Here is a 25,487-nt window from a genome sequence, read left to right as displayed (position 1 = left end):
CTACATGTACTTTTTAAACATCCATTACTTAACCATTTTCAACCGATTTTCAAACGGTTTGTGTTTGTTATAATCGTCAGAGATGTAGTTATGACACTGCATACTTTTGATAGAATAATGAAAAATAGAATAATGTTCTAAAATAGGTACAATATCATAACCACGTTAATAACGTTTGTAATAAACCAAACCGTTTGTAAATCGGTTGAAAATTGAGCAACTTATGGTTATTTAAAAAGTACATGTACCACTACAAACACAATGGGTGTGTTCGAAACCACCTACTTGCTTACTACTCTTACTAACTATGACGTCAAATTGAGTAAGCAGAACGTAGTAAGCGAGTTTTAGGTAAGCGAGTAGTATCAGAGAATGTCTAATATGATTCGTAGACGGGCTCTGGTAGTATCCAAATGTCTTCTACTTCCGGAAAGATTTTGTGTAAGCATCGCTAGCTTACTAGACGTACTCAACCGCCCCAGAATGCACTGCGTCTATTCAAAAGAACAGTGGAAGCAATGGCGCTAAACGGGGAGCCGCAGCAGCAGTGCTTTTAATAATTGTTTAATAATTGTTTTTAACATATCACCGCAAATCCTTAGGTTGAAGATGTACTGTGACGTTAAATGTGACGTTTATATATTTATTTATAATATTTATTAACGGCGCCCGGCCGGTAGGTTATTGACACGTCATTTGATTCACGTCATCTGAGGTGGTTAATTAAGAACGGCCTTCCGAACGTCGATTACTCAAAATGGATTACTCAATCATTGTTAAAGGATTCGAGAAGTAAGCCAAGTATTGAGTAGGTAGTAGGTAGTAAGCAGTAAGCAAGTAGGTGGTTTCAAACACACCCAAAGGACGCAAAAATGGCGCGGCTTTCGAGTGTGAGCGTCCTTAAAAGGACGGCCGTTGAGCATGCTTCCTTGACATTGGGAAACAGCCCTCCTGTCTGTCTCACCTCACACCTGGCCCTCATCTACAATCATGCTCACCTGGTCTTCATCCCCAATCAACCCCCTTCATAAACCCCTGGATTCCCTGCTGTCGGCGCCAGATCGTACTACGCACTACCGTGATAACTATACGTGCCTGGCTCTAGTGTTACTTGCTACCTCGCTCTCTTACTCTAGTCTCTCTTGTTGTTTTTGGACCACATCTAACTTTAGTTCCTCTGCCTGCAGTTACCCGGATCACTCACTCCAGCTCGCCCACCTCGCTCTTCCCCCGGCTCCCTCATCCACTACCTGCTACCCACCTTGTTCAATAAACCCCTTTTTATCCCTTCAACATCGTCTCTGTCTGCTCTTGGGTTCAGCATCGTCTACCATAACACTATGTCTCGCACCCAGTGCCTGTAGCACTTGGGAAATCTTTGGGTTTACCACACTGGCCTCAAAACGTACCAGTGAGGATAAGTCGTCTATCCTATCTCCCAGAACACACACTCTATCTACTGCATCTGTGTCTTCAACACGATTGTTCTCCACATCATCGGCCAAACAAACTTCGGAGCGTATCAATAATCTCCTCCATTGGTGACTATGATCCTGACACATACGAACGTTGTTTCTATTTATTTTTTTAATACATTTTATTGACAATTAGCAGCCAGGGGGTACAGAAATGGCAGACATAAAATACAGACACAAAAATACAAAATGCAGCATTAAATTAAATAAAAATATTATAAAGAGCACACACACTAGGTGTTTTAATAGCTTTCCCATTTCTAGAACATAGAATATTCCCCATGCATTGCCTTGTTTCATTCTCAAACACAACAAAAAGCGGTTTCTGATTAGAGTATTTACATTTATGAATATGCCATTTAGCTAATAAAATAATAAGGTTTATAATAAAATATTGGTTTGCTTGACTAGAGGTGTAATTGAAGAAACCAAACAATACAACAAACAAATCATGTTCAATACAAAAACAGTACATGTTCAATACAAGACACATACGAACGTGAACAAGGAAATTACGAGCAAGTGACGTAGTTCACGCCCGGACACTGATTGGCTGATACGTTTGCCACTTTGCAAATTGACTTTTTGGAAAACGTTTGGATTACGTTTTGGAAAACGTTTTGCCAAATCTTTTGCAAAGCCTTTTGCGGATTGAAATGTCATTTGAATATCGCAACACACGCAGCGTGGCGAAGTGGATTGCAATCACGGGGACGCTATAGCTTTTCAATTTGAATAAAGGAACTCAAAGAATATGTTATTCTATTTTTATTGTAATAACTTTAGCAAATTTAATTGATTTTTTTATTGTTTTTTCCAGCTGATATAGCAGAGCCGACTCCTGAGAGCAGACGTATCTGAAGCTGCATTGTCCCTTTGCATATTAAAATACACTTTGAAAAACGTATTTACAAATTACATTATAAAATTGCATAATGAATTGCCAATTGCATTGCCATTTGAATTTTGCTACATATATGCTTCCATAGTTGTCTTCTTTTAAGCAGTCAAGTGCACCACATCAGTTTGTTTATTTAAAAAAACATTTCTCACTTCAAACATGGAAGATAATGATTCAATAGCCAAACTCAGACATTTCTCAAAACTGGACTTTCAATCCAAAAAGGAGATAATAAATGATGGAAGACCAATGCCGGAGCTTAACGGGTTGCTTCAAACGACGGGACAGAAAGTAACGCGGTCTTTTCAAACAGAGTGGTACCGCCGAAAAGACTGGCTTTGTGGCTGTGCTGTGGGGTATAAGGACTCAATACAGTCAATATTGGTTGAAGATGCCAAAATAAACAACTCAAATTGAACCATGTTCAAATGCGATGTTTTATCCTAACATCCACTGTCTCCATTCCTTCGCCAGGACAGAAGGCTACAATGACATCAGGCAACATGAGCAGCGATGAAGAGAGGAGTATGAGAGAGTGCGAGCAGTACGTGCAGAAACACAACATCCAGCAGCTGCTGAAGGACTGCATCGTCCAGCTGTGCACCTCGCGGCCAGACCGGCCAATGGCTTTCCTCAAAGAGTACTTTGACAGACTGGAAAAGGTGAGGTGTCAATCATGAGCTGACATCTTGGGAGTCTCGTGTGCATTCTGCTCTGCTCTGAAGTCGGTTACCTTCGTATTGGATATTATATGCTGTTGTCTGAATGACCGATGTGCTGCTCTCACATTGGACTTGCTGCAGTTGTATGCTGTGATTTTGGTTTTTGATCATTTGGCGGGATAACTTAATATTAGTGTCCTCGTGGACTCACCAACCTTCTGGATTTTTAATTAACCATTTGACTAGCAACTGATACTGAAACAGGCAAAAATGATATTATATTACGCATGTAAAATGTTGATTTAGAAGCTTTTTTTTCGGGACCATTAGAACAGATTTAGATGGCTTAGAAATACAGACCATCTACAGTAACCTTTAAAACATACATGTGTCTAAATAGTCCCGAGGTTTCACGATTGAATGCTGCAGTAAAAGTCCTCAAGGAGTGAGGGAATGGAAGCGCCCAATGACCGAGCGCTCCCCTCTGGGCCTCGGCCCGCGCCACCAGGAGGAGAGCATGCAGATACTGCTGCAGCAGAAGGCCTCGGGCTCCCGCTCGGACTCCCGCTCGGACTCCCGCTCGGAGGAGGTCTCCCCCCCATGAACCCCGTGGTGCGGGGGCGCCGCCGCCGCGGGGCCATCAGCGCCGAGGCGTACAACGAGGAGGACGCCGCCTCCTACGTCAGAAAGGTCAGCCCCCGCCGCCGCCGCCGCGCTTCACCGCTGTCGGAAACGCACCAGACATGAGCTGCGTGTCCTCGAATGCGATTGGTCAGGCCAGACCTTTGGTCGACTGACGGTCCAATCATGTATGATGTGTTTGTTGGTATGTGCGGTTCAGTGATGCCTCGTTTTGTGTGTCTCTTGCGTCGTTCAAACGGTTGAAGACGATCCCTTGGCATGTCAGGGTTTCCAGCAGCTGTCTGTAGGTTTGTCTCTACCAACAGATTTTACTTTTCACAATATGACGACAATGTCCTCGTCCGTTCATGTCAGCCTCTGCATTCAATTTGACGGAAAATATAGGCTGCTATTTGCCTCATGTATTATGATACAGTCCAATACAATATATCATAATTCATATTATAAATCAATTAAATCAATCAGTGGCTGGTCTCTGGTCAGAGAGCTCCGTTCTCTCGTCAGTCACACCTGATCGTGACGAAACCTTTCATCAATGGAGAGACTGTAGTCGTGTTTGACTGATTGACAGTTTGGAACGCATGAATTTAGCAGAACAGCGAAAATGAGTATACTGAGAGAGAATCATTATCACCGGGACGGATGGTATGATATAACGACTGCTGTTGAAGCAGTTTGGCTTTTTGGATTATCTTTAATGGTTTCTCACCATGTTGCCAAACTTAAGAGGTTTTTTTTTCTTATTTATTGCGGTGTAGTTTCCTTCTACTAGACTACGGTCTAGAATGTGCTCGGTTTTGAAAAGAAAATTAACAGAAAGGGTCAACGTGATAACACAACGGTTTATCAAGCAAACAATGGACATAAATGCAGGCCCGTCGCTATGGGCGGGCCATAGGGGGCCGGGCCCGCCCCCCCACAATAATTGTGCCCCCCCAAATGAGGCACGTCTCAAAAAAAAATAAAATAAAATAAACTTTTTTATTTTATATTATTATTTATATTATTAACGCTCCGTTCACTTGCATGGGCCCTTCACAACTTAAGTATAATTGACCGCTGTCAAGGTAAACAAAGGATTTTTTGCCTTTAATGGCGTCTTTGGTATCGCTCCGCAAGAAGTCCGGTAACTTGTCAACCCCAGCGTCTTCGGTTGCTAAGCGACGTCAACGTCTTTGGCGGACTATTAAATCTGCCGATCTAGGCTACGTAGGCCTACGTAACTACGTCAATTTAGCCGCTAACAGTTACCGCGCATTTTGAAGTGAAGCTGGATGATTTTTCGCTAGCTTACTTTCATTTCTAGTTCATCATCATGGATATTCGTAAGTGGTTGAAAAGCCCACCAACAGTCTAATAATCAGTCAGATAATTTCCTGGACCCATCAAAGGTAACCGTAACACCTCTCCTGCTATTAGCTGGAACTGATGTGGCTGAATCTGAATATACTGTGGCTTGTGAGTTCCTGGTTAAGAAAATGAATGACACCCAGAAGACGGAAAATGGACAATAGCAAACATCCTTAGCACATTCAACTGTGCACTCCAGGCTATGCCGACTGTTCTCACAGCCTACACCCTTGCCCTAACTTTAGGAGCTTCCACAGCAATGTGTGAAAAGTCATTTTCCAAGCTGAAAAACGTCTTCTCAGAGCATCGGCGCACTATGTTGCACAGACGCAAGGCCCAGCTGATTCAGCTTGCTTTTGAAAAGGACCTGACTCACAAGTTTACATCTGAGTGGAAGGATATGTTGATGAGGAGGTTCAGCTCGGAGAAACGCTGCCTCCCGCTGAGGACAGGGAGGGAGGGAGGGAGGACAGCGCTGAATCCACTCAAAGTAAGCTACCGTGGGTGTGTGTGTGTGTGTGTGTGTGTGTGTGTGTGTGTGTGTGTGTGTGTGTGTGTGTGTGTGTGTGTGTGTGTGTGTGTGTAATGGCAATGCATATCCCTCTGTTAACTGCAATTACACCTAATATGTTGTATAGTCCAGTGTTTTATGGATATATATTCATAGCATTGCTTCTATGTATTGCTTTGAATGACGAGGAATGATGTGATGTTGTAGGGAAGGCTATAGGCTACCGGGTGATATTGCTGTTGGTTATGATTAACGTGATGATTATGTGCTGCGCGAATAGAGGAAATATACGTACTGTAGGCTAATAATAATTGTACCCCCCTATGCATTTCATATGCCCCCCTTCAGACTCAGGTCTGGCGACGGGTCTGCATAAATCATGTATGTCCTTATTTAAATAAAAAAGCAAAACATAACCGCATAATAGAGACAATCCCCCTTCCCAGTTAGCCAGGTGATGATCATGTAAAATATATTATTATTAGATAACAACTCTTCCAGTTTGTAACAAACATACTTAATTGCCATAGATGAATCAAGGAGCATAATTCTCAAATCGACGTGTTCAGCCTGCAATCTGATATCATCAGTGTCAGGAAGTGACAGTTGACACTCTTATCAGAGTGAATACACTCTTATCAGATGTCTTCAGTTGACACACAGACTCACGGACGCATGCAAACACAAAAAATATTATTTTTCATTAAATATAAAGACACGCCCGTCGTAAGGTATCAGAGACGTGTAGTGAGGCCCGTGGCTGGTGAGGCACTGACTTTATCAGAGTCCGATTTACAAATATATGAACCCAATTGTTATGTAGTAGAAAAGGCGATTCCTCGTAGCACAGCCACACAGCCAGTCTTTTCGGCGGTACCACTCGGTTTGAAAAGACCTTGTTACTTTCTGTCCCGTAGTTTGAAGCAACCCGTTACACAGGCACAGAGGAGGGCACTCCAAAGGGTCATAAAGACAGCTGAGAGGATTACTGGGACCACACTTCCCTCCATGGACTTTATTTACAGTCAGCGCTGTCGGAAAAGGGCAGTGAGAATCATTAGACTCCCTCCACCCAGCTCACCCTCTACTCAATAACTAACATTGCAAATACAGACTCAGACACAGTAGAGCGGACAGTGTCATCACACACACAACAAGATTCTTCAATAGCTTCTTCCCTGCAACAGTGCGACTGAAGGCATTAACAGAGAACATCTGAAAAATACAATGTGCAATATTGTATTTTATTTAAATATATACTCACCACCCTACCCCCACTTCCTACCCCCATTTAATTTAATATGTATATATTTTTTAATTTTAATCACTATCCACTATCTATGTTCTAGAAATGGGAAAGCTATTAAAACACCTAGTGCGTGTGCTCTTTATAATCTTTTTATTTAATTTAATGCTGCATTTTGTATTTTTTGTGTCTGTATTTTATGTCTGCCATTACTGTACCCCCTGGCTGCTAATTGTCAAAAAAATGTATAAAAAAAAGGTCCATGGAGAGAGAGCGAGAGAGAGAGCGAGAGAGAGAAGCACAATAAATAGTAATAATAAAAAATATAAAAAGTTTTAAAAATTGAGATAAGGACAAATTGCATGTTGTGCATTGCATTTCAGAGAGCACCACAGTAGATAGTGATTACAATTAAAAAAGGTGTATACATATTAAATTAAATTGAATTCAGCAGTGCAACCATACTGTATAACCAACCACATGTAGCAGCGTTGTTGCACGTAGGAAGTGGGGGTAGGGTGGTGAGTATATATTTAAATAAATAAATAAAATAAATAAGCAAAACACAATATTGCACATTGTATTTTTCAGTTGTTCTCTGTTAATGCCATCAGTCGCACTGTTGCAGGGAAGAAGCTATTGAAGAATCTTGTTGTGTGTGTGATGACACCGTCCTCTCTACTGTGTCTGAGTCTGTATTTACAATGTTAGTTATTGAGTAGAGGGTGAGCTGGGTGGAGGGAGTCTCTAATGATTCTCACTCACTTTCAAACAGAGTGGTACCGCCGAAAAGACTGGCTTTGTGGCTGTGCTACGAGAAATCGCCTTTTCTACTACATAACAATTGGGTTCATATATTTGTAAATCTGACTCTGAAGAGGTCAGTGCCTCACCAGCCACGGGCCTCACTACACGTCTCTGATACCTATGTACGTTGTGTCTTTATATTCAATGAAAAATAATATTGTGTGTGTTTGCATGCGTCCGTGAGTCTGTGTGTCAACTGAAGACATCTGATAAGAGTGTCTTCACTCTGATACGAGTGTCACCACTGTCACTTCCTGACACTGATGATATCAGATTGCAGGCTGCTCAGAATTAAAACATGCAACGTGTTTTTTCCAGCTGATATATCAGAGCCGACTCCTGAGAGCAGACGTATCTGAAGCTGTCAGGGAGGAACCATGGCTACCATCTCTGAACCGGACCCTGGACTCTCTGAGGAACCTGGGGACACGTCTTTGGACCGGAGGGAGACCAGGAAGAGAAAATTTGGTAGGTGCCCTTTTGAGAGGATTTAAAATAAATAATCCAGTAAAAAAAATGTCGTTTCATCTGCATACGTTTAAAATGTACTTTTAGAAAATGTTTTATTTCAAATAGGCCGATCTGATGAACCAGTGACCGTATAGACAGATTTATTCTCCTAAATAACGACATGTGTGTGTTTGGGACAAAAAGCTCGCATTTACCTTACTTGACGTGTGATTACGCCCATGAGTTACGGACTATTGATAGGCATCTCAAGTAGTTGTGTGTTTCATGTTTTAGGTCCGTTATATACGTGGAACAGAGTGCAGAGTAACTTTAGGGAGCAGAGCACAAGTTTAGTTTTTTCATGACTTATTATTAATGGTAGTGCAACCTAACATTAGATTGACAATGGTTTATTTAATCAACAATTTTGTGTTTTAATAATGGCTGCTCATTTAACTGAAGCGATATCAGGTGAACTTATGAATTTAACATCATTCTATAAAGTTTGTCATTAATATGACCATATCTCAAATTATCCCACGATACATGTCCTCATATTTTCTGCGTGGGCCGATGTGAAAGACCCTGGTGACACGCAGGCCACATGTTGTCCCCCCTCCATTACTGTGTGTGTACGTATGTGATTCTGTGTGTATTACTGTATACCTATGAGCATATGAGTATATGTCAATAATGAGGGAATGGTAACATTTATGCTAGAGACCAGCTCTTGCTCTGCTTAATTGTGTTCTAAACACGAGAGCCACAGTACCAGTCATCACTTACTGAGGTGTTCTCAGTAGATGTCTTCAGGTGTTTCTTCAAGACGGGGAGGGATTCTGCAGACCGTAGTGAGTCTGGACTGTGAATTACAGCCACGCAGTATGAATATATCAGTGTGAAAATTACTCTGTGTGCGTGTACGTGTGCTTGAGTGCGTTCGTGAGTCTGTGTGCAGTAGAAGAAAAACATTTCCTTACACTGATGGTATCGGAGTGCACGCTGATAATTGGTCAGAATGAAAACAAGTGACGTTGTTTTTCCAGCTGGTAGAGCAAAGAAGAAGGCTAAGTCCAGACGCCGTGGAAGCCGTCAGAGAGTAACAATGGTCACCATCTCTGAACCGGACCCTGGACTCTCTGAGGACCCTGAGGACACGTCTTTGGACCGGGAGGAGACCAGGAAGAGAAGATTTGGTAGGTGCCCCTTTATACAGAATTTAAAAGAAATAATCCAGTCCAAAACAATGATCCAGAAAAGTATGATTTCCTCCAAATACATTTAAGATTTATGTTTCTAAAACATTTTTAGCCGAAGTGACCGTGTGTGTGTGTGTGTGTGTGTGTGTGTGTGTGTGTGTGTGTGTGTGTGTGTGTGTGTTTGTGTGTGTGTGTATGTGTGTGTGTGTGTGTGTGTGTGTGTGTGTGTGTGTGTGTGTGTGTGTGTGTGTGTCCTACCCCTGAACAGCTCTATGGTTTCACATCACTGTCATTGTGAGCATCGGACTGCTGAGTATTCTCCTCATCTCCCTGCGCTTCAGTGAGTCTAAATCATATCCTCCTAAATAGAATTACAATACAGTATAATCATATCATTGATTGTATTAATAGCAATGATAATGTTCAATATTGTTTTTGTTAGATTTAGTGATAATAATAGGGTTAGCACACATACACCGCACGCACACACATAAACACAGCATACACACACACAAACAATCCACACGCACGTGCACGAACACACACGCACATGCACACACACTGCACACACGGGCGTGCTGATGCAGACGTTTCAAGAGCAGGACACCGCATACACACACACCACACACACATGCACACACGCACGCACGCACACACATGCACGTACATACACACACTGCACACACGGGGATGCATATGTTTCAAAACAACGGCAAGATTGAGATAACAGCCCCGCCGTCGACACACTCTCCCACCTGAGCCTTATGTCCATCATAGACACTTTTTTGCAAGACGTTATTTTTCTTTAAACATTATCCACCACATTGAGCCTCCTGAAATGTCTTGTGATATCGAAATCCCCACTGCCCCCTGCCGACTGTATTAGTAGTTTTATTTTTCTTACGTTTTATGTGTAGGCTATGTGTGACTGTAGGCTACTGCTGCCTCTCTTGGCCAGATCACTTGAAGAGATGTTTAATCTCAATGACGCATTCTTCTGTTAACAATAAAAAAACATCTCTCACGTCAGGTAGCCAATGTACAATCTGTAATCTTGCCCTCACAACCCCCCCCTCCCCCTCCCCCTCCCCCACACAAGCCCGTGCTTTAGTTCACTATAGTTAGGTAGGTTGCTGCCTTAGCTGTTAGCTGATGGCGATGAGTTCTGCCCGTTCTGCCTCCGTGCTGTCTGCGGTCAAACCAAAACAAACTATAGTGTCAGCGGCCGCACTTATCCCGCCTCTTGCGAACTAGACCGTACGTCATATCCCGCCCCTTGCAGGCCCACCCCCCTTGATTCTACTGATGTCTGAACGACATCGAAGTCCGCATATAAAGCATCAAGTGTGAATCACCCTCAGGGTCTAATCTTATGATATACAAATGCTGCGAACTTACAATGATTATGCTTGCTTCATAAAGTAAGAAGAAGATGATCATGCTTGCTTCATTACGTTAAAGGTGAACCAATATGTTGGTTCACCCATGTATGTACGCAAACGCATACATACAGCGCAAGTACACAGATACACACCGCATCCACACACACCGAACACACACACCGCACACATACGCAGCTGTGCACAAACATACACGAAAGCACACACACACACACGCACACACACCGCTTGCCAATACAAAGGCAGCGACACACTCGCCCAGGTAAGAGGTTATGTTTTTAACCATAATGGCTCCGCCATCGACACACGCGCAGGTAAGAACACACACGCTCGTTGTTGGCTCGTTCGTTCGCGAACCGGTTCAAATGAACGAGTCTTTAGGACGAATGAACCGAACCGGTTCGTTTCTCTCATTCGTTCGGACGTCTCGTTCACCATTCGATTCACCGGAAACTCGACTGAATGAACGAACGAGTTTCCGGTAGCACTAACTCCACTGAGTCTGACTGACTCAGCTGAGAACCGCGCAATGGCGTGCATTACCTGATGCGATTCACCGCTACCGGAAACTAGGCTCATTCGCGAACGACTCCTCCACCTCCTCCACTGAGCTGGGAGAAGTCGTTCGTGAACCGTTTGTTCGCTCAGCCTGGTTTCCGGTAGCGGTAAATCGCATCAGGTAATGGACGCCATTGCACGGTTCTCAGCTGAGTCAGTCAGACTCAGTGGAGTTAGTGCTACCGGAAACTCGACTGAACGAACAAACTGACGAACGATTCACGAACGACTCCTCTCGGCGAACTGAGTCACGCGAACGGGGTCACGTAAACGAATCATTAAATCCACCACTAACACGCACACGCACACACCGCAGCGACACACGCCCAGGTAACACGTTATGTTTTCAAACATAACGGCTCCGTCATCGACACACGCGCCCAGGTAAGAACACACACGCACACACCGCGACTCGCCCAGGTTAGACGTTATGTTTTTAAACATCTTACTGCTATAGAATAGCAGGCCTGTCGCACAAGTGAAGGTGCGTCCACACCAAACGCGAAGGGGCGACATGACTCCATACAAATTCAACGTAGAGACGCGAATCGGGCAGATTTTTTGCTAGAAAAATCCTGCTACAAGATTTGATTTGTAGCACCCTGCACCGGCGAGCGCGTTCATGAGGATTTGCAATGCGACACTTTGGCTGTTTCCCGAAGTGAAGGCTGCAGCCTTTCACTCGAGTTGAAATATTTGAACTTTGCCGCGACATTCGTGTGATGACAGCCAATCAGCATTCAACAGCGTGGCCACTGAGTGACATAACGTAACAGCCAATCAGCTTTCAACAGCGTGGCCACTGAGGGACGTAACGTAACAGCCAATCAGCATTCAACAGCGTGGCCACTGAGGGACGTAACGTAACAGCTAGTCTCGCAAAGCCAGACCAAACTACAGCAAGTAGAATGGTCTGGAGCCACGCTACCTCGAGCCGTCTATCCGTGGGGAAACTGGGCGGGCCTGTTTTTATTTCTTTAAACCAATCACAATCGTCTAGGGCGGGGCTAAGCCAGGGAAGCAGCAGCGGTGTCCATGCAAAATAGAACATCTTTCTTCCTCAGCAAATGCTGTAAGCAAATCTTTTGCAGTTCTTTGCAATTTTCGACGGAAAGAGCCAAACGTGCCAACTTTACAGCGCCGTCAAAGTCCTCTTCAGAACTCGCCATACTGCCTAGTTTCCGAGTGTGAGGGGGAGCACAATACGGGAACGCCAGCAACCGGAAGGGGAGGAGTCGCGGCCAAATCCGACGCTAGGCAATAGACGCTGTCCACTTCCGTTCAGCCAGACTACGTAACAGCCAATCAGCGTTCAACAGCGTGGCCACTGAGGGACGTAACGTAACAGCCAATCAGCGTTCAACAGCGTGGCCACTGAGGGACGTAACGTAACAGCCAATCAGCATTCAACAGCGTGGCCACTGAGTGACATAACGTAACAGCCAATCAGCTTTCAACAGCGTGGCCACTGAGGGACGTAACGTAACAGCCAATCAGCGTTCAACAGCATGGCCACTGAGTGACGTAACGTAACAGCCAATCAGCGTTCATCAGCGTGGCCACTGAGTGACGTAACAGCCAATCAGCGTTCAACCGGCCAACCGTTCCCCGCAGTGCCGTCCGGGGTGAACCGCAGCATGGAGGAGAAAGGGATTGTTGCCGTTTGCACTCCCGGAGCTCTATATCTAATAGTGTATAATATTATATAATTAAATGTGTTATATTACGGCCAAAAGCTGTGTGAGCCTCCGGACGGCCGTTGCGCGTAGGGATTGGGCTTCGAGGGGTTTGTTTACTGGCGTTGCTATGGTTACCGGTCTTGCGCGTTCCAACGGTTTAGCGGTGGTATCTAATAATTCGCTGTCTGATCAATACTTCATTCACTGCCTCTTCCGTGGTCATTACGATATTATGGACCGACTGCGTCTGGTTCTGCGCCGTCCCTCGCTCTTCCACAACAGGTAGAGACATGTTACGGTGGTTATCTCGGCCGTGGTTGAGAATGAATTGGCATGAAGCTCCGTTGGCGGGCAAAAGATGCTTGCTTCATGACGTAGAGAGGAAATTATTATGCTTGCTTCATTACGTCATAGCTGAACCTAATTGTTATACGTTGTAACATTATAGGCAAAATGTAATTATATTATGTGCTCAGAAATGTGTTACATTATCGACTGGGGTTTCCACATTATGGCTATGGGTTTAATTACAACTAGAGGCTGAGCGTGCAATGCGCGCGCTCATCCTGGAATGATAGCAATGATAATGATCATTATTGTATTTGTTAGAATTTGTGTTAGGCATACTAATATGAATAATTGTAACAATAGCAATAATGATATTGATAACTGTAGTTATTGCTATTTTAATTAGTATTAATTTTATGGACTTTGTGTTTGGTTGGCTGTGGGTCCTGTGATGCTTAGAGACGATGTCGTTCTGTTTTAGAGCTCATATCTTCTGTATTCCTCTGTCCTGTCCTAGACTCACCGTCACCCTGGATAGAGGGGAGAGAGCACTTACTGGATGAACTCGGTGAGGGTTTTATCCAAGTTATTAAATCAATCGCGTCATTAACATTCATTTCAAAAACACCCTTTGCTTCTCTGATTCATATTGTGGTCTACTAAGGTCAGGTTTCTATTGTCGTCTATTAAGGTCATGCTTCTATGTGGTCTGTTAAGGTCAGGTCTCTGGGTTGTGTGTCCGTAACGAAGACCGTAAGATAAGCAGTTCTCTGTTTGTTCAGGATGTTCTTTTACATTCAACAGATGAATTGACACTTCAGGGCTGGATGCTTCACGACAAGAGTCTCTACCTTGTTTCTATTACTAAGAAGGGCTGGAGGGCCAGTAGAGAAGACTGTCAGAAGAGAAAGGCAGACCTGGTGGTCATCAACAGCAGAGAAGAACTGGTGTGTGTGTGTGTGTGTGTGTGTGTGTGTGTGTGTGTGTGTGTGTGTGTGTGTGTGTGTGTGTGTGTGTGTGTGTGTGTGTGTGTGTGTGTGTGTGTGTGTGTGTGTGTGTGTGTGTGTGTGTGTGTGTGTGTACTTTGTGGTCATGACAACAGATGCATTTACCTTTAGAACCAGGTTTCCAGGTTTGTCAGCAGATTGGTGGGTTCTTCCTGGATTGGACTGAGTGATCGAGAGAAAGAGGGGACCCACAAGTGGGTGGATGGTACCCCCATGACCTCAAGGTAAGGCTGAAGACTCTGTTCAGCAGCATCTCTTCTCTGAGAGTGACAGACTGACCTCCACTGTCTCCTCCTCGTGGTTCTCAGTTGGAGACACGTTAAACCACGCGATGACGGCGGAGCAAGAGACTGTGTCGTAGCAGGGGAGGACGGCTGGTCTGAAGAGCCGTGTAACAGACTGCACCACTGGATCTGTGAGAAGAGCGTAGACCTGGATCATCTGGAGGCTGAGCGGAACAAAGAGGGTCCGTAGACTTAGTTTGTGTTCATGAGTGGAGAACGGATCCTCCTTTCTGTTCTCTGTGCCGTAGATACAGTAAATACACTCTTTAAGAGTTGAAAGGTTGTTGGATGTGTTTAGGTCTACCAAGGTCTGGGTTTATATTGTGGTCTACTAAATTCAGGTTTCTATGGTGGTCTACTGAGGTCAGGTTTCTATTGTGGTCTACTGAGGTCAGATCACAAGGGTCAACCCTTTCCGGGTTCACTTGCACTAGTTTCTATTGGAGCTGCTGAACGGTTTTGCGTTCTCCTCCACAAGCTCCGCCCCCGACTCGTTAATCTCTTCGTGGAGTGACTTCCCCTCCCTGGGTAATCTTTGTAGACACTGCTGTGATACTCAATCATGTATGAAAAGGCAGGCCAGAATACTGGGTGTGAATCCCCTGGTCGCCCTCTAGTGGACGGGTGTCAGGAGAGAGTGAAGGGAGTGTCTGACGCTGCATCTCTAGATCCGTGTTGTAGACGTTCACTCCTCTCCTCCTGGTTTCTTCAGGTTCAGTGATGCCCACGGAGGATGAGGAGGAGGCCCCCAGCATCACAGAGTTCCACTCCTCTACCCACGTGTTGCCCGTGGGCCAAACGGCCCGCTACACCTGCCACGCCGGCGGCACGCCGGAGCCCACAGTAGAGTGGCTCCACAACGGCAGGCCCCTGGAGAGGGACGGCACAGACGACCAATCAGAGGCCTGGGTGGAGAGGGGCTTCCTCTTCGTCAGAGGTGGGAGGTACGGCGTGAACACGGTCTGCTGCATGGCGAGCAACAGCGCTGGCACGGCCAATCACAGCGCTGAGGTGCTTGTCTTTGGTAAGTCCTGGATCCAAGGAGAGACCTTTGTTGATGTATTCATCCTATTTTTAATTGATCACTTATGTCCCTGCTTGTTTATATTGTGTTATACATCTATCACTGTTTGTTCATTGTTCATTGTTATTGTCTTAATGTATGCATCTTACTCACCAAGCCAAATTCCTGGTTGGTGTAAAACCCTTCTTTCAATTAAATCCTTTCTGATTCTGATTCTGATTGCTGATGTTTTCATAATATTGTTGTTGATGTTTTCATAACGTTATTGTTGAGGTGTGTGTATCTATGTATGTGTACATATGTATATGTATGTGTTCATATCTATGTATATGTACATATAGCGCAGGAGAACAGTACTAGTGATGATGATGATGATGAGGATGAAGAGCGGTTCAGCAGCTCATCATGTCTGGTTCTCCCTCAGATGCCTGTGACCTCACACTGGACCCCAACACGGCCCACAGACACCTCTCTCTGTCTGAGGACAACAGGAAGGTGACGGAGGTTCTAGAGGACCAGTCGTATCCGGATCACCCAGACAGATTTGACTCATGGCCCCAGGTGTTGGGTAGAGAGGCTCTGACTGGCCGCTGTTACTGGGAGGTAGAGTGGGAAGGATGGGTTGGTATAGGAGTGACATACAGAGGAATCACAAGGAGAGGACGGGGTGGTGACAGCCTGCTTGGACAGAACAACAAGTCCTGGAGTCTTGATTGTTATGATGATCGTTACTCTGCCCGGTACAACGGTATACCAACAGCCCTCCCTCTCCCCCCCGCTGGCTCCACCAGAGTAGGAGTGTATCTGGACCGGCCTGCTGGCTCTCTGTCCTTCTACAGAGTGTCCCCAGGTGGAGGAGGGTCCTCAGACACACTGACACACCTCCACACCTTCTGGTCCTCCTTCACCCAGGAGGACCTCCTCCCGGGGGTGAGGGTCTGGGGGTGGGGGTCAGCCTCTCTGTGTCGGCTGTAGAAAGAGAGCCAGTGGCAGCGGGGGGCGTCTCGGTGGTCCCTCAGTTGTAGAGAAATGGGGGGGGGGGGGGTCTGCGGGGTGCCTCAGAGGTGGAGGGGGGAGGGTGGAGGGGGTGAGGGGTTGAGGGGGGGGGGTCTGGAGGGGGAGGGGGGGTGGAAGGGGGGAGGGGGGGAGGGGTGGAAGGGGAGGGGGGAGGGGGTGGAAGGGGGGGGGAGGGGGATGAGGGGGGGGAGGGGGGGTGAAGGGGGAGGGGGGGGGGGAGGGTTATGAGGGCGGCACTTTTCACACTACTAACTACGCACACATACGCATGCAAACACATACACACACACACATAAACACACACACACAAACACACACCGACACACACACAGACACAGGAACACACAACGCACACACCAAAAACACACACACACAACACACAGACAGACACACACACGTGCACACACACAAAAACAAACCTAACATAAAAACACACATACTGAGAGGACTGACGACTCAGGTGTCTCGTGGCAGTTATAGTCCTCTCTCTCTCCTCTCTTCATCTCATTCTCTCTCTCCCCTCTCCTCATCTCTCTCTCCTCCTCTCCTCTCTCATCTCTCTCTCTCTCTCTGGTAAAGCATGATAAGACCATGAAAGGCTTTTAAGATCTCCCATAGTTAGATAAGCACATTTATTATTTGAAATGTACATAAAATACCTATTGATGGTCCATCTTTATATATAACAGTTTAAGTCTTAAGGGCTCTTATATCATCATTTTTGTCATAATCCTGATATGCGACCTGATTTAAAGCAGATGTTATGTTTTATTCATAATAACCAAGATGTCTATGGGATAATGTTGCATGTTGTAAACGACTTTAAACTGAATCTTGATTTTTTGTGTTCTGTTGGGAACCAAGCGGCCGCAGAACATGTTCAGTTATTAAAGATATGTGCTCACCTGTTGATGATTTGTAAAGTCTGCTGCTTCTATTGTTTTAGTCCTCGTGTTTATTGTGTTCATGTAAGGGACTATTTTTCTGTCTTTTTTGTTAATGAAGCATAATTGTAATAAACAACTCAGTGGATCCAACTGAATGTTCTCGTGTGTTCAGCCGATGATTTCTTGTTTTATTAGTGAATAATGCTTCCATAAGTGCCTTAAGAATAATAATATTAATCAGAAATTATACATAAAACAATAAATGTTCCGATTTTATTCTGGGACCTCCTCCCTGGGTTTTGGTTGGGGGGGGGGGGGGGGGGGGGGGTTGTAGAAAGAAACCACAGACAGACGGCCGGACACACTCTCACTGCCCTTCTTCCTCTTCTGTTGGGTAATGATTGATTGATTGATTGATTATTTTAATGACCACACAGCCAGGCTGGTGGAATTTGTTGTCAGCTTGGTACAGGTTCCAACTTGCAAAACATATAACACAGAGATACATACAGAAATACACACTACACAATACATAAGGGCCATGCTTAATCCTTAACGTTCCGAGTTCAGAACGTTTATTGCAGTTGGGATGAAACTGTTTTTTAACCGGGTTGTTCTGGAGGCAATCGTCCTGTAACGCCCCCCAGAGGGCAGTGGCTGGAAGGCATAGTGTGCAGGGTGAGAGGGGTCGGAGATGATTTTCCGTGCTCTGCGTAGTGTCCGTTTGTGGTAGAGTGAATCAAGGGATGGAATATCCTACCCATGATGCTTTACGCGAGAATATAGACCTGATTGGATGAGACTATCCTATGTGAAATGAACTAGAATCCTAAGATCAATACATTTCAAAATAATTTCACACTTCAAACAGACGAAAAACGCAAATGGCATATCCATATTTGGCTCCTTTTTGGCTTCCAGACTGACTATCTGTCTATCTGACCCTGGATCTGCCGGCACCAGAACATTACATTGCAGCAGCCGGGGACCCTCTGAGCACCAATCTAGGGTCCCTGTTAACATAGTATACATAGTATAAATAGTATGCATAGTATACAGTGGTACAAAGGAAGACAAGGATGCACACCAATTATATTCAAATGCCTTTATTTATGAAGTTGCTTGTTGCTTGATGCAGAATGATGTAATGAAGCTATGCATTAGGATTTTTAAATGTAAGCGATATTTTTGTATAACAGTGATGGTAAATACTTTGACAACAACAAACCCTGTATTATTTTATGGCCAGACGTTTCCAATATAATAGATTTCATAAAAATAAATATTGGATAGTTATAGGATTACAGTTTCTACTATATATGTAGGACTACTGCAAAAATGAGAAAGCACCATTTTATATTGACTCAAGTAACTGATAAACCATTGAGGGCTGGGGAACGTCTAACTTGCAGGGATTTCTATTGTCCCCCATTGCTCCACCGAGACACACCCCTCTGCCTTCACTCCTCCCTTCGCTGTAATCTCTGCCACTTCCTTCACCTCCTCCATCTGACACTGCTCCATTCGTGTTGACTGCCCAGAGTCCACGGATTTGATCTGTGGAAAATAACCTCCACCTCCACCTCCAGGCACCCGTGAGCATGACCTCCTTCAAACGTTCCTTTGCCTCATGAGTTTGTTAGATGTTGTTGTTGTCAAAGTCCATGGTTTTGCTATTGTTCCAGAGCTCAGTGCTGTTATCCATGTCGTAACTTGATTACGCGGCCCAAGCCCTTAACCAGGTGGCCTGAGAACAGAAGCATTCATTGTTTAAATGGGAACGCAAGTGAACTGGAGAGAACGTCGTAGAACAGCCGTACGTCTTGCATAATATGCAAAAATATGCATTCATGGAATTCTATCTGAATTGTTGATATTTCACCATGCGGTTGCTACATGGTCAGGTGATCGCAATTGTAGACAGGATGTATCCAGAGAACAAGGCTGGTCCCGGCTAGCCAGGATGTGTTTCCCTTAGAAACAAGGAAGTTCGTTCGACGCTCAGCTGTGGGGCAAAAATCATGGCATGTTTGCATAGTAGAAAGACCAATGTTAATGAAGCCAATATTGACCAAAGGAGGTCTTATATCTAAACCTGTAACGACTGACCGCTTCATAGCATACAGATGCTTTGTCTAGTGGTGCTGGGGATATGGGCGGAGTTCCCTTTCAATTCTATTATGTTCTATACATTCTATAAATTCTGTAACCTGTGAGGTGTTCATTAAAAGGTCACTACCCAAATCTTTCATGTGTTGTGTTTAAATTGTTGTACTTCGAGTTTAATATTTTATTTACCTGGGGCTGCCTATACATCTGACTCAGACCGCCTCATTATCGAAGCGGGAACTAAGGCAGCAATTACATCCCCCTTTGGTGGCTTTTCGTACAGAATTGCATGTATAAGCTTCAACAAAGATGCGAATCCAGACGTGAAGTATCACACACATACAAAGATGAGCTAACTGTAGCCGGGACTCTGCCCTTCAAAAAATGGATCCAGTCTGTCCTGTCCTTTTCAGGTTTTGGGAGATTGTCAGTGGTGGGATCGCCCTGCGTCTCTCCAAGAGCTCCGCAAGGAAAGGTCCCCAGATGGGAAGTCCCCCTGCATCTCCGGGAGCTCCGCGAGGAGAAGTCCAATCCACTGACAAAAGCAAGGACTTCTTATACTGTGGCAGACAGGCCTCAAGGATGCTGAGAACAGCTGTGCCCCCCAATACAAATATAGTATTGTTTAAGCCATATTGTAATCCATCGATGAACCTCCTCTGGATGTCATAAGGGGGGGTAAACGCCGTGCCTTATCAGATGGAACCCTGGCTTCTCGACCCACCCCAGAGGTTCACGAAAACAGCCCCCTACCACCAAACGGAAAATATATTTATTTCCCATTATATGTCCTTCAACCGAACGTCTTCCATAGACATGTTGTAGCTCCATTGGTCGCTACGCTAGCTAATGGTGGCTGCAGGGACTATGGACCTATTTATTGCACTTTATTATGTGCAATGGAAAGTAAACGTATTCACAATTTACATTACTGCACAACCTATGAGAACATAAATAACATGCATTAATAACGCAAGCATTGAACCAAATAAGATTCAAGATTTAAGATGATTTATTTATTGTCACATGTCATATTAGAGGTGCGGGATTATGGCCAACATGATTATCACAATTATTTTGATCAATACTGATATCCAGATTATTTACCACGATTATTCATTTGATTGACAAATATTTTTATTGAACGATCACGTTAACATAACACTGCTTTAACAACCGTGAACCATTGTGCTACATTCCTGCTAATGTACAAATCTTTGCATAGATATCACCAACTTAAAATCAACAGGGCACAGATTTGACAATGTTTAAATTGTAAAAGATTTGTTAAACTTGTAAATAAGGCGTTTAAATAAATATGCCACCAGAGAATGCACCAGAACAAAAGGCGTTGTCCCTGACGTTTTGAATACAACGCCATTCTGAAAAAATAATTGAGCGAGGGGATAGGGATTGTTTGATGCTGGTTCAAATCGCTTGCCCTAAATCCGAAATATTTCCAGATAACGGACGATGATCCGCAACGAGGGACGAGCTCTTCGACTTCTGCTGTGTCAGACATGCAGCCGAGTCAGAGCGTATACTGCATGGACGAGGCCCGCTTATTTAGTTATTTATTTTTGCGGAGCATGCATTATTTTCTTTGCCCTATGTCATATACAAATATAAAATAAAATCAGTTTGTAAAAATAATTTTGCAATCGGAAGAAACCTATCCTTACAATACACCACTGAGTAACTGAATGTGACTGATACTGATAACTGGCTGGTATAACCGATTTCTCTGTCAAAATCTGTAGGTGAAATGGAGTCATAACTACCACTAAGCAATCACCCAAATGGCTGGCAGCGGCCCTGGCCTCAGGCCCTCCGTGGCCCTGGCCTCAGGCCCTCCGTGGCCCTGGCCTCAGGCCCTCCGTGGCCCTGGCCTCAGGCCCTCCGTGGCCCTGGCTTCAGGCCCTCCGTGGCCCTGGCTTCAGGCCCTCCGTGTCCGCTTCCAGGCGACGATGCTCAGGAAGGCCAGGCCGGCGATGATGATGAGTGTCTGCTTGGTGGTGAGTGGCATGCCCTGCATACGGCCACTTAGCTCTGACAGACTGTTGCTCTGTTGATATGAGAGAGAGAGAAGGGGGCCGAGAGAGAGAGAGAGAGAGAGACAGAGAGACAGAGAGACAGAGAGACAGAGACAGAGAGAGAGAGAGAGCGAGAGAGAGACAGACAGACAAACAGACACACAGACACAGACAGACAGAGAAATTATGTTAAGCCAGAATTTAATATGAGCCATATGTTAGCTATGATGTAAGAGAAGTGGAAAAGAACGATTCACAATTAAAGTACATAATTGTGATTTCAGGTGAATTGCTATTTTTAATTGAACAACTTCACATTGAGGGAGTGAAATTAAACCATTGGTAGGAGTACTCAGATCTCTTAATGAAGTGAAAGTAGCAATTAGTGTAAACAAACTGATCAAGCAAAAGTCCTGTACTTATTTAATAGCACATAAGTGTTAGAAATAAATATACCTAAAGTACCAAAAGTAAGTACTTATTAAGAATGGTCCATTTAAGAATCGTACGTAATCCCTGGAATATAAATAGGGATAGCTTGTAATTAGCTAATAACCTGCAATAATTTATCATGATGTGTAAATTGATTTATATTTTGTATTGATAATCTAAATCTGCAAAGTAAATGGGAAGTTAATTTAGTTTAATTAAGTCTTGTGTAGGCCCTACAGACTTAATTCTGTACAAATATCCGTCCTGTTTCTTATTCCACCAGTGTAACTTTGCTGTAGTGTTCTGTATCTAAGGTCAGACTAAAGTAAGACTCCAGTGTGTGGGAAAGGCTTAGCCTACCCATCCTCCATGGCTACCGACCCAGCCCAGTAGTTTCTCCTTGAAGTAATTCAACGCTATCTTGAAGATCTCAATCACCAGTAGAGGCAGATTATCTTCCATCACCTGGAAGCCACACACACACACACACACACACACACACACACACACACACACACACACACACACACACACACACACACACACACACACACACACACACACACACACACACACACACACACACACACATTTAAATAATTGTGAACCATATAGTTTGGGTGGTTGTGGGCAGATTTGTGTTGGTTTTTTGGTTTGTGTATAGTGTTGATCAGTGTTGTTTGCACACACACTAACACACACCTTTATTGCCATCCTTCCGGCAACATAGAACAGCAATATGATTTTATCCCAGGTCACTCCATTCTTAAACACTTTGCCTGCCAGCTGTGAGAACTTGTCCATCATTGAACCTGGCATTCGAATCACCCCATCGATGGAGCTTTGAGAGAGGAAAACAGAAGCCGCAGGCATTATAAATGGATTATGGAATGCATGATTCGAGATGAATTTGGATGCAAGAAAAGTGCTGGTTTGAAGTGCATTTAAAATTATGAAAAAGAACGAGCCAATGTAAATAACATACTCTTGTAACTCTTGGTTGCCTTTGAGAAGGGAGCTCTGTTGGCGAACCCTTCGGCCCAACTCATCCATCAAATCTCTCTCCGCCTCACTCTGCGGCTCGGGGCCCGGTGGCAGCGCCGGAGCCTCGACGTCCAGGTGGCCCTCCCTCAGCTCCTGCTCCATGACCCTAAGACATGCTGGGGGTTATCCGTCGCCTCAACACAGAACCATTAGCTATGATCACACTGCTTATTAATTCTTAAAAGCTCACAGACATCTGATCCTACGTTTATTACTAATTATGTGTAAAGGACAACACCGTTCTGGGTTACCAGAACGGTAGAATTATATTAGCAGTTGAATTATGAGCATGGCATTTTAACGTATCTACATTTATAACTTTGATTGTAAGCTTACCCTCTGAGACAAGCCTCCGCTATCCGTTCATCTGTTGAGAAACGATTAACATTGTCAAACAACAAGCGGCGCTGGTTTATATTAATTATAAACCCGCGCCAGTTAGTTTCGCCACACCGCCTCTCTTGTAGCCATACTCTTGTAACTTAAAGTAATGCAAGTCGCCGAATCGCCAAATGGATAGGCGCCACGCGTTGCGTGTTCTTATCTCCGTTACGCTTCTATAGCGGTCTTGAACACTTTGGGGATGCTCCACTTACATGACTTAAGTAATGTAAATCGCCGAAACACCAAATGTAACTATTATCATATCCTTCTCGTTTTGTAGACACACTTACCTGATATTTCATCTCCGCCACCGTCCATTGTATAGGCCTTACTTTCTCTTTCGTCAACGATGTAAACCTATACGATTCATTCTCCAGAGACCCGTCCAGGAAGTGCTTTGCGGGATCTTTTGATCCTATTGAAATAGCAAATTTAATGACAGGACAAAAATGACTTGTACTGGTAATTAGGCCTACGTTATGTATATCTAGTTATTATCCACACGTTGGCTTTACCTGCCTTGTTGAAATATTAATATTTGTTTGTTCAAGATCGTGTGGCTGTTTCATGGTTTCACTCAACACTCGACCGTCAATACGTTTCTCAGACTTTGCAAACAAGAAATAGGAGATGGGTGATGAATATGGCAGGCTAAATTGGCTGGATATTGAATACATCCAGTATATACAGTATATATTCAATATATCCAATATCCTTCACTCTCTCGAAGGCGAGGCTGTGCTCACTGAGTCTGTAGTAAAGGATTTCCATAGTTTTGGATCAGTCACAGTTAAATGTGCTTTCCAGGGTAGGCTACCAAGAGGTTGTCAAAATTAATATGAGTAAATAACATAATGCATTAATGTATTACTTTTAACTATTACGTATGCAAGTGCTCTCGTAGTCCATTATCGTGAATGTATAGCGTACATGGGTCGTCGCCGTCGGAGGTTCCATTGCGATGTGTTTGTCTTCAAACTTACAATCTAAAATATGCCATCGCTTTCTGCGATAAGTTGCTCAACTTGTGATGTTGTGATAGAATATAAACACTAATTTAGACTAATATTGTCGGAAGGAAGAGCGCCTCGAACTAAATGAAAGTATGGGGCGTTGACAATAAGCGAATGCGCGTTCACGCGAAGGGGGGTCGTAATATGCGGGGGGGGGGGGTCGAAATTCGGCACAACACCGGCCTGTCTGATTCCCTGTTTCCTGCTCCTCGCCTGCCTGTCTGCCCTCCCGTTGCCGACCCCTCGCCTGTCTGACCCACCGCCGATTCCCTGCCCGCCTGTCGGTGTCCTTACTGTTTGCTCTCTGCCAGCCCGATCCTGCACCGAATTAAATCAAACTGTCCTCAACTGTCGCCTGTCCGTGCACTTGGGTTCTACGTCTACCTAGCCGTTACAGGGTCCAAATAATCTTTAAAGGTCAATGAATAATGTTATCTTTATGATTTTCAGATAGGAAAGGAGACAGGTGTTAATACTGATTCCCAGCTGACATTACAATGGGTATAATAATTTATTTTAGTATGGATCCCCATTTAGAAATATTTATATATATTTTATTATTTCCAAACATATCTATTTTAAACTCATCTGGTTTCACATCCTCCAGCCACACTGTACATCACTCCACAACGTTGTAGTAAAGGGCCTTAAGAGAACAGGATTTAGAATTGAAGGCTGCTGCAGGCTAAGTGTATCCCGCATCTTAACATCATTTTGGCACAGCTCGGAACAGGTAAGTGATGTGGAATAAACTAATTCGATCCTTTGTGGTGTGGTGGTCTCGTGGTAGGTATGACTCGGAGAGTGGTAAATGTTCAACACGTGGTTTATGCTAACAGAGACACAAGGTAAACGGGCTTGCATTCTGGAGGTGGTTCATGAAGCATCTGCCGAACACAGGTAAACAAACACTTATATTGGGAGTAGGCAAAATAGGCCACGCCTACGTTCTAATTTACCCAGGTAAACCTTTGGTCTGTCTTGGCTTATGACAAAGTGGCCATGTTCTTTGTCTTTATTTATCATTACAACCTTATATGGTGTTGTCCATTATGTGCTGAAGATTCATAACTGTGTTTAGCTTG

The 25,487-nt window shown here is 44.3% G+C and overlaps 1 protein-coding gene and 1 pseudogene across 7 annotated transcripts; one reads left to right on the top strand and one right to left on the bottom strand.

The window, feature by feature from the left end:
• Positions 1 to 2,761: 2,761 nt before the first annotated feature.
• On the top strand, positions 2,762 to 3,785 carry LOC130402580 (cAMP-dependent protein kinase type I-alpha regulatory subunit-like; annotated as a pseudogene).
• A 16,713-nt stretch (positions 3,786 to 20,498) lies between these two features.
• Positions 20,499 to 24,507, bottom strand: LOC130400200 (apoptosis regulator BAX-like). 7 transcript variants are annotated; one of them, XM_056605037.1, is made up of 8 exons: positions 24,261 to 24,507; positions 23,905 to 23,997; positions 23,680 to 23,804; positions 23,342 to 23,372; positions 22,947 to 23,111; positions 22,664 to 22,802; positions 22,322 to 22,426; positions 20,499 to 21,561 (listed from the first exon to the last, which is right to left on the bottom strand). In XM_056605037.1, the coding sequence occupies exons 3-8, from the start codon at positions 23,705 to 23,707 to the stop codon at positions 21,433 to 21,435; spliced, it is 597 nt and encodes a 198-aa protein (XP_056461012.1). In that variant the 5' UTR covers positions 23,708 to 23,804; positions 23,905 to 23,997; positions 24,261 to 24,507; the 3' UTR covers positions 20,499 to 21,432. The 7 variants fall into 7 exon arrangements, with proteins under 7 accessions (XP_056461012.1, XP_056461016.1, XP_056461011.1 ...); XM_056605041.1 differs by having other exon boundaries at positions 24,373 to 24,507; XM_056605036.1 differs by having other exon boundaries at positions 23,905 to 24,507.
• Between the last annotated feature and the right edge of the window lie 980 nt (positions 24,508 to 25,487).

This window comes from Gadus chalcogrammus, chromosome 2 (assembly GCF_026213295.1).
Source record: "Gadus chalcogrammus isolate NIFS_2021 chromosome 2, NIFS_Gcha_1.0, whole genome shotgun sequence".
In the NCBI taxonomy this organism is placed as follows: Eukaryota; Metazoa; Chordata; class Actinopteri; order Gadiformes; family Gadidae; genus Gadus; species Gadus chalcogrammus.
This window is presented reverse-complemented; position numbering and strand designations above follow the sequence as displayed.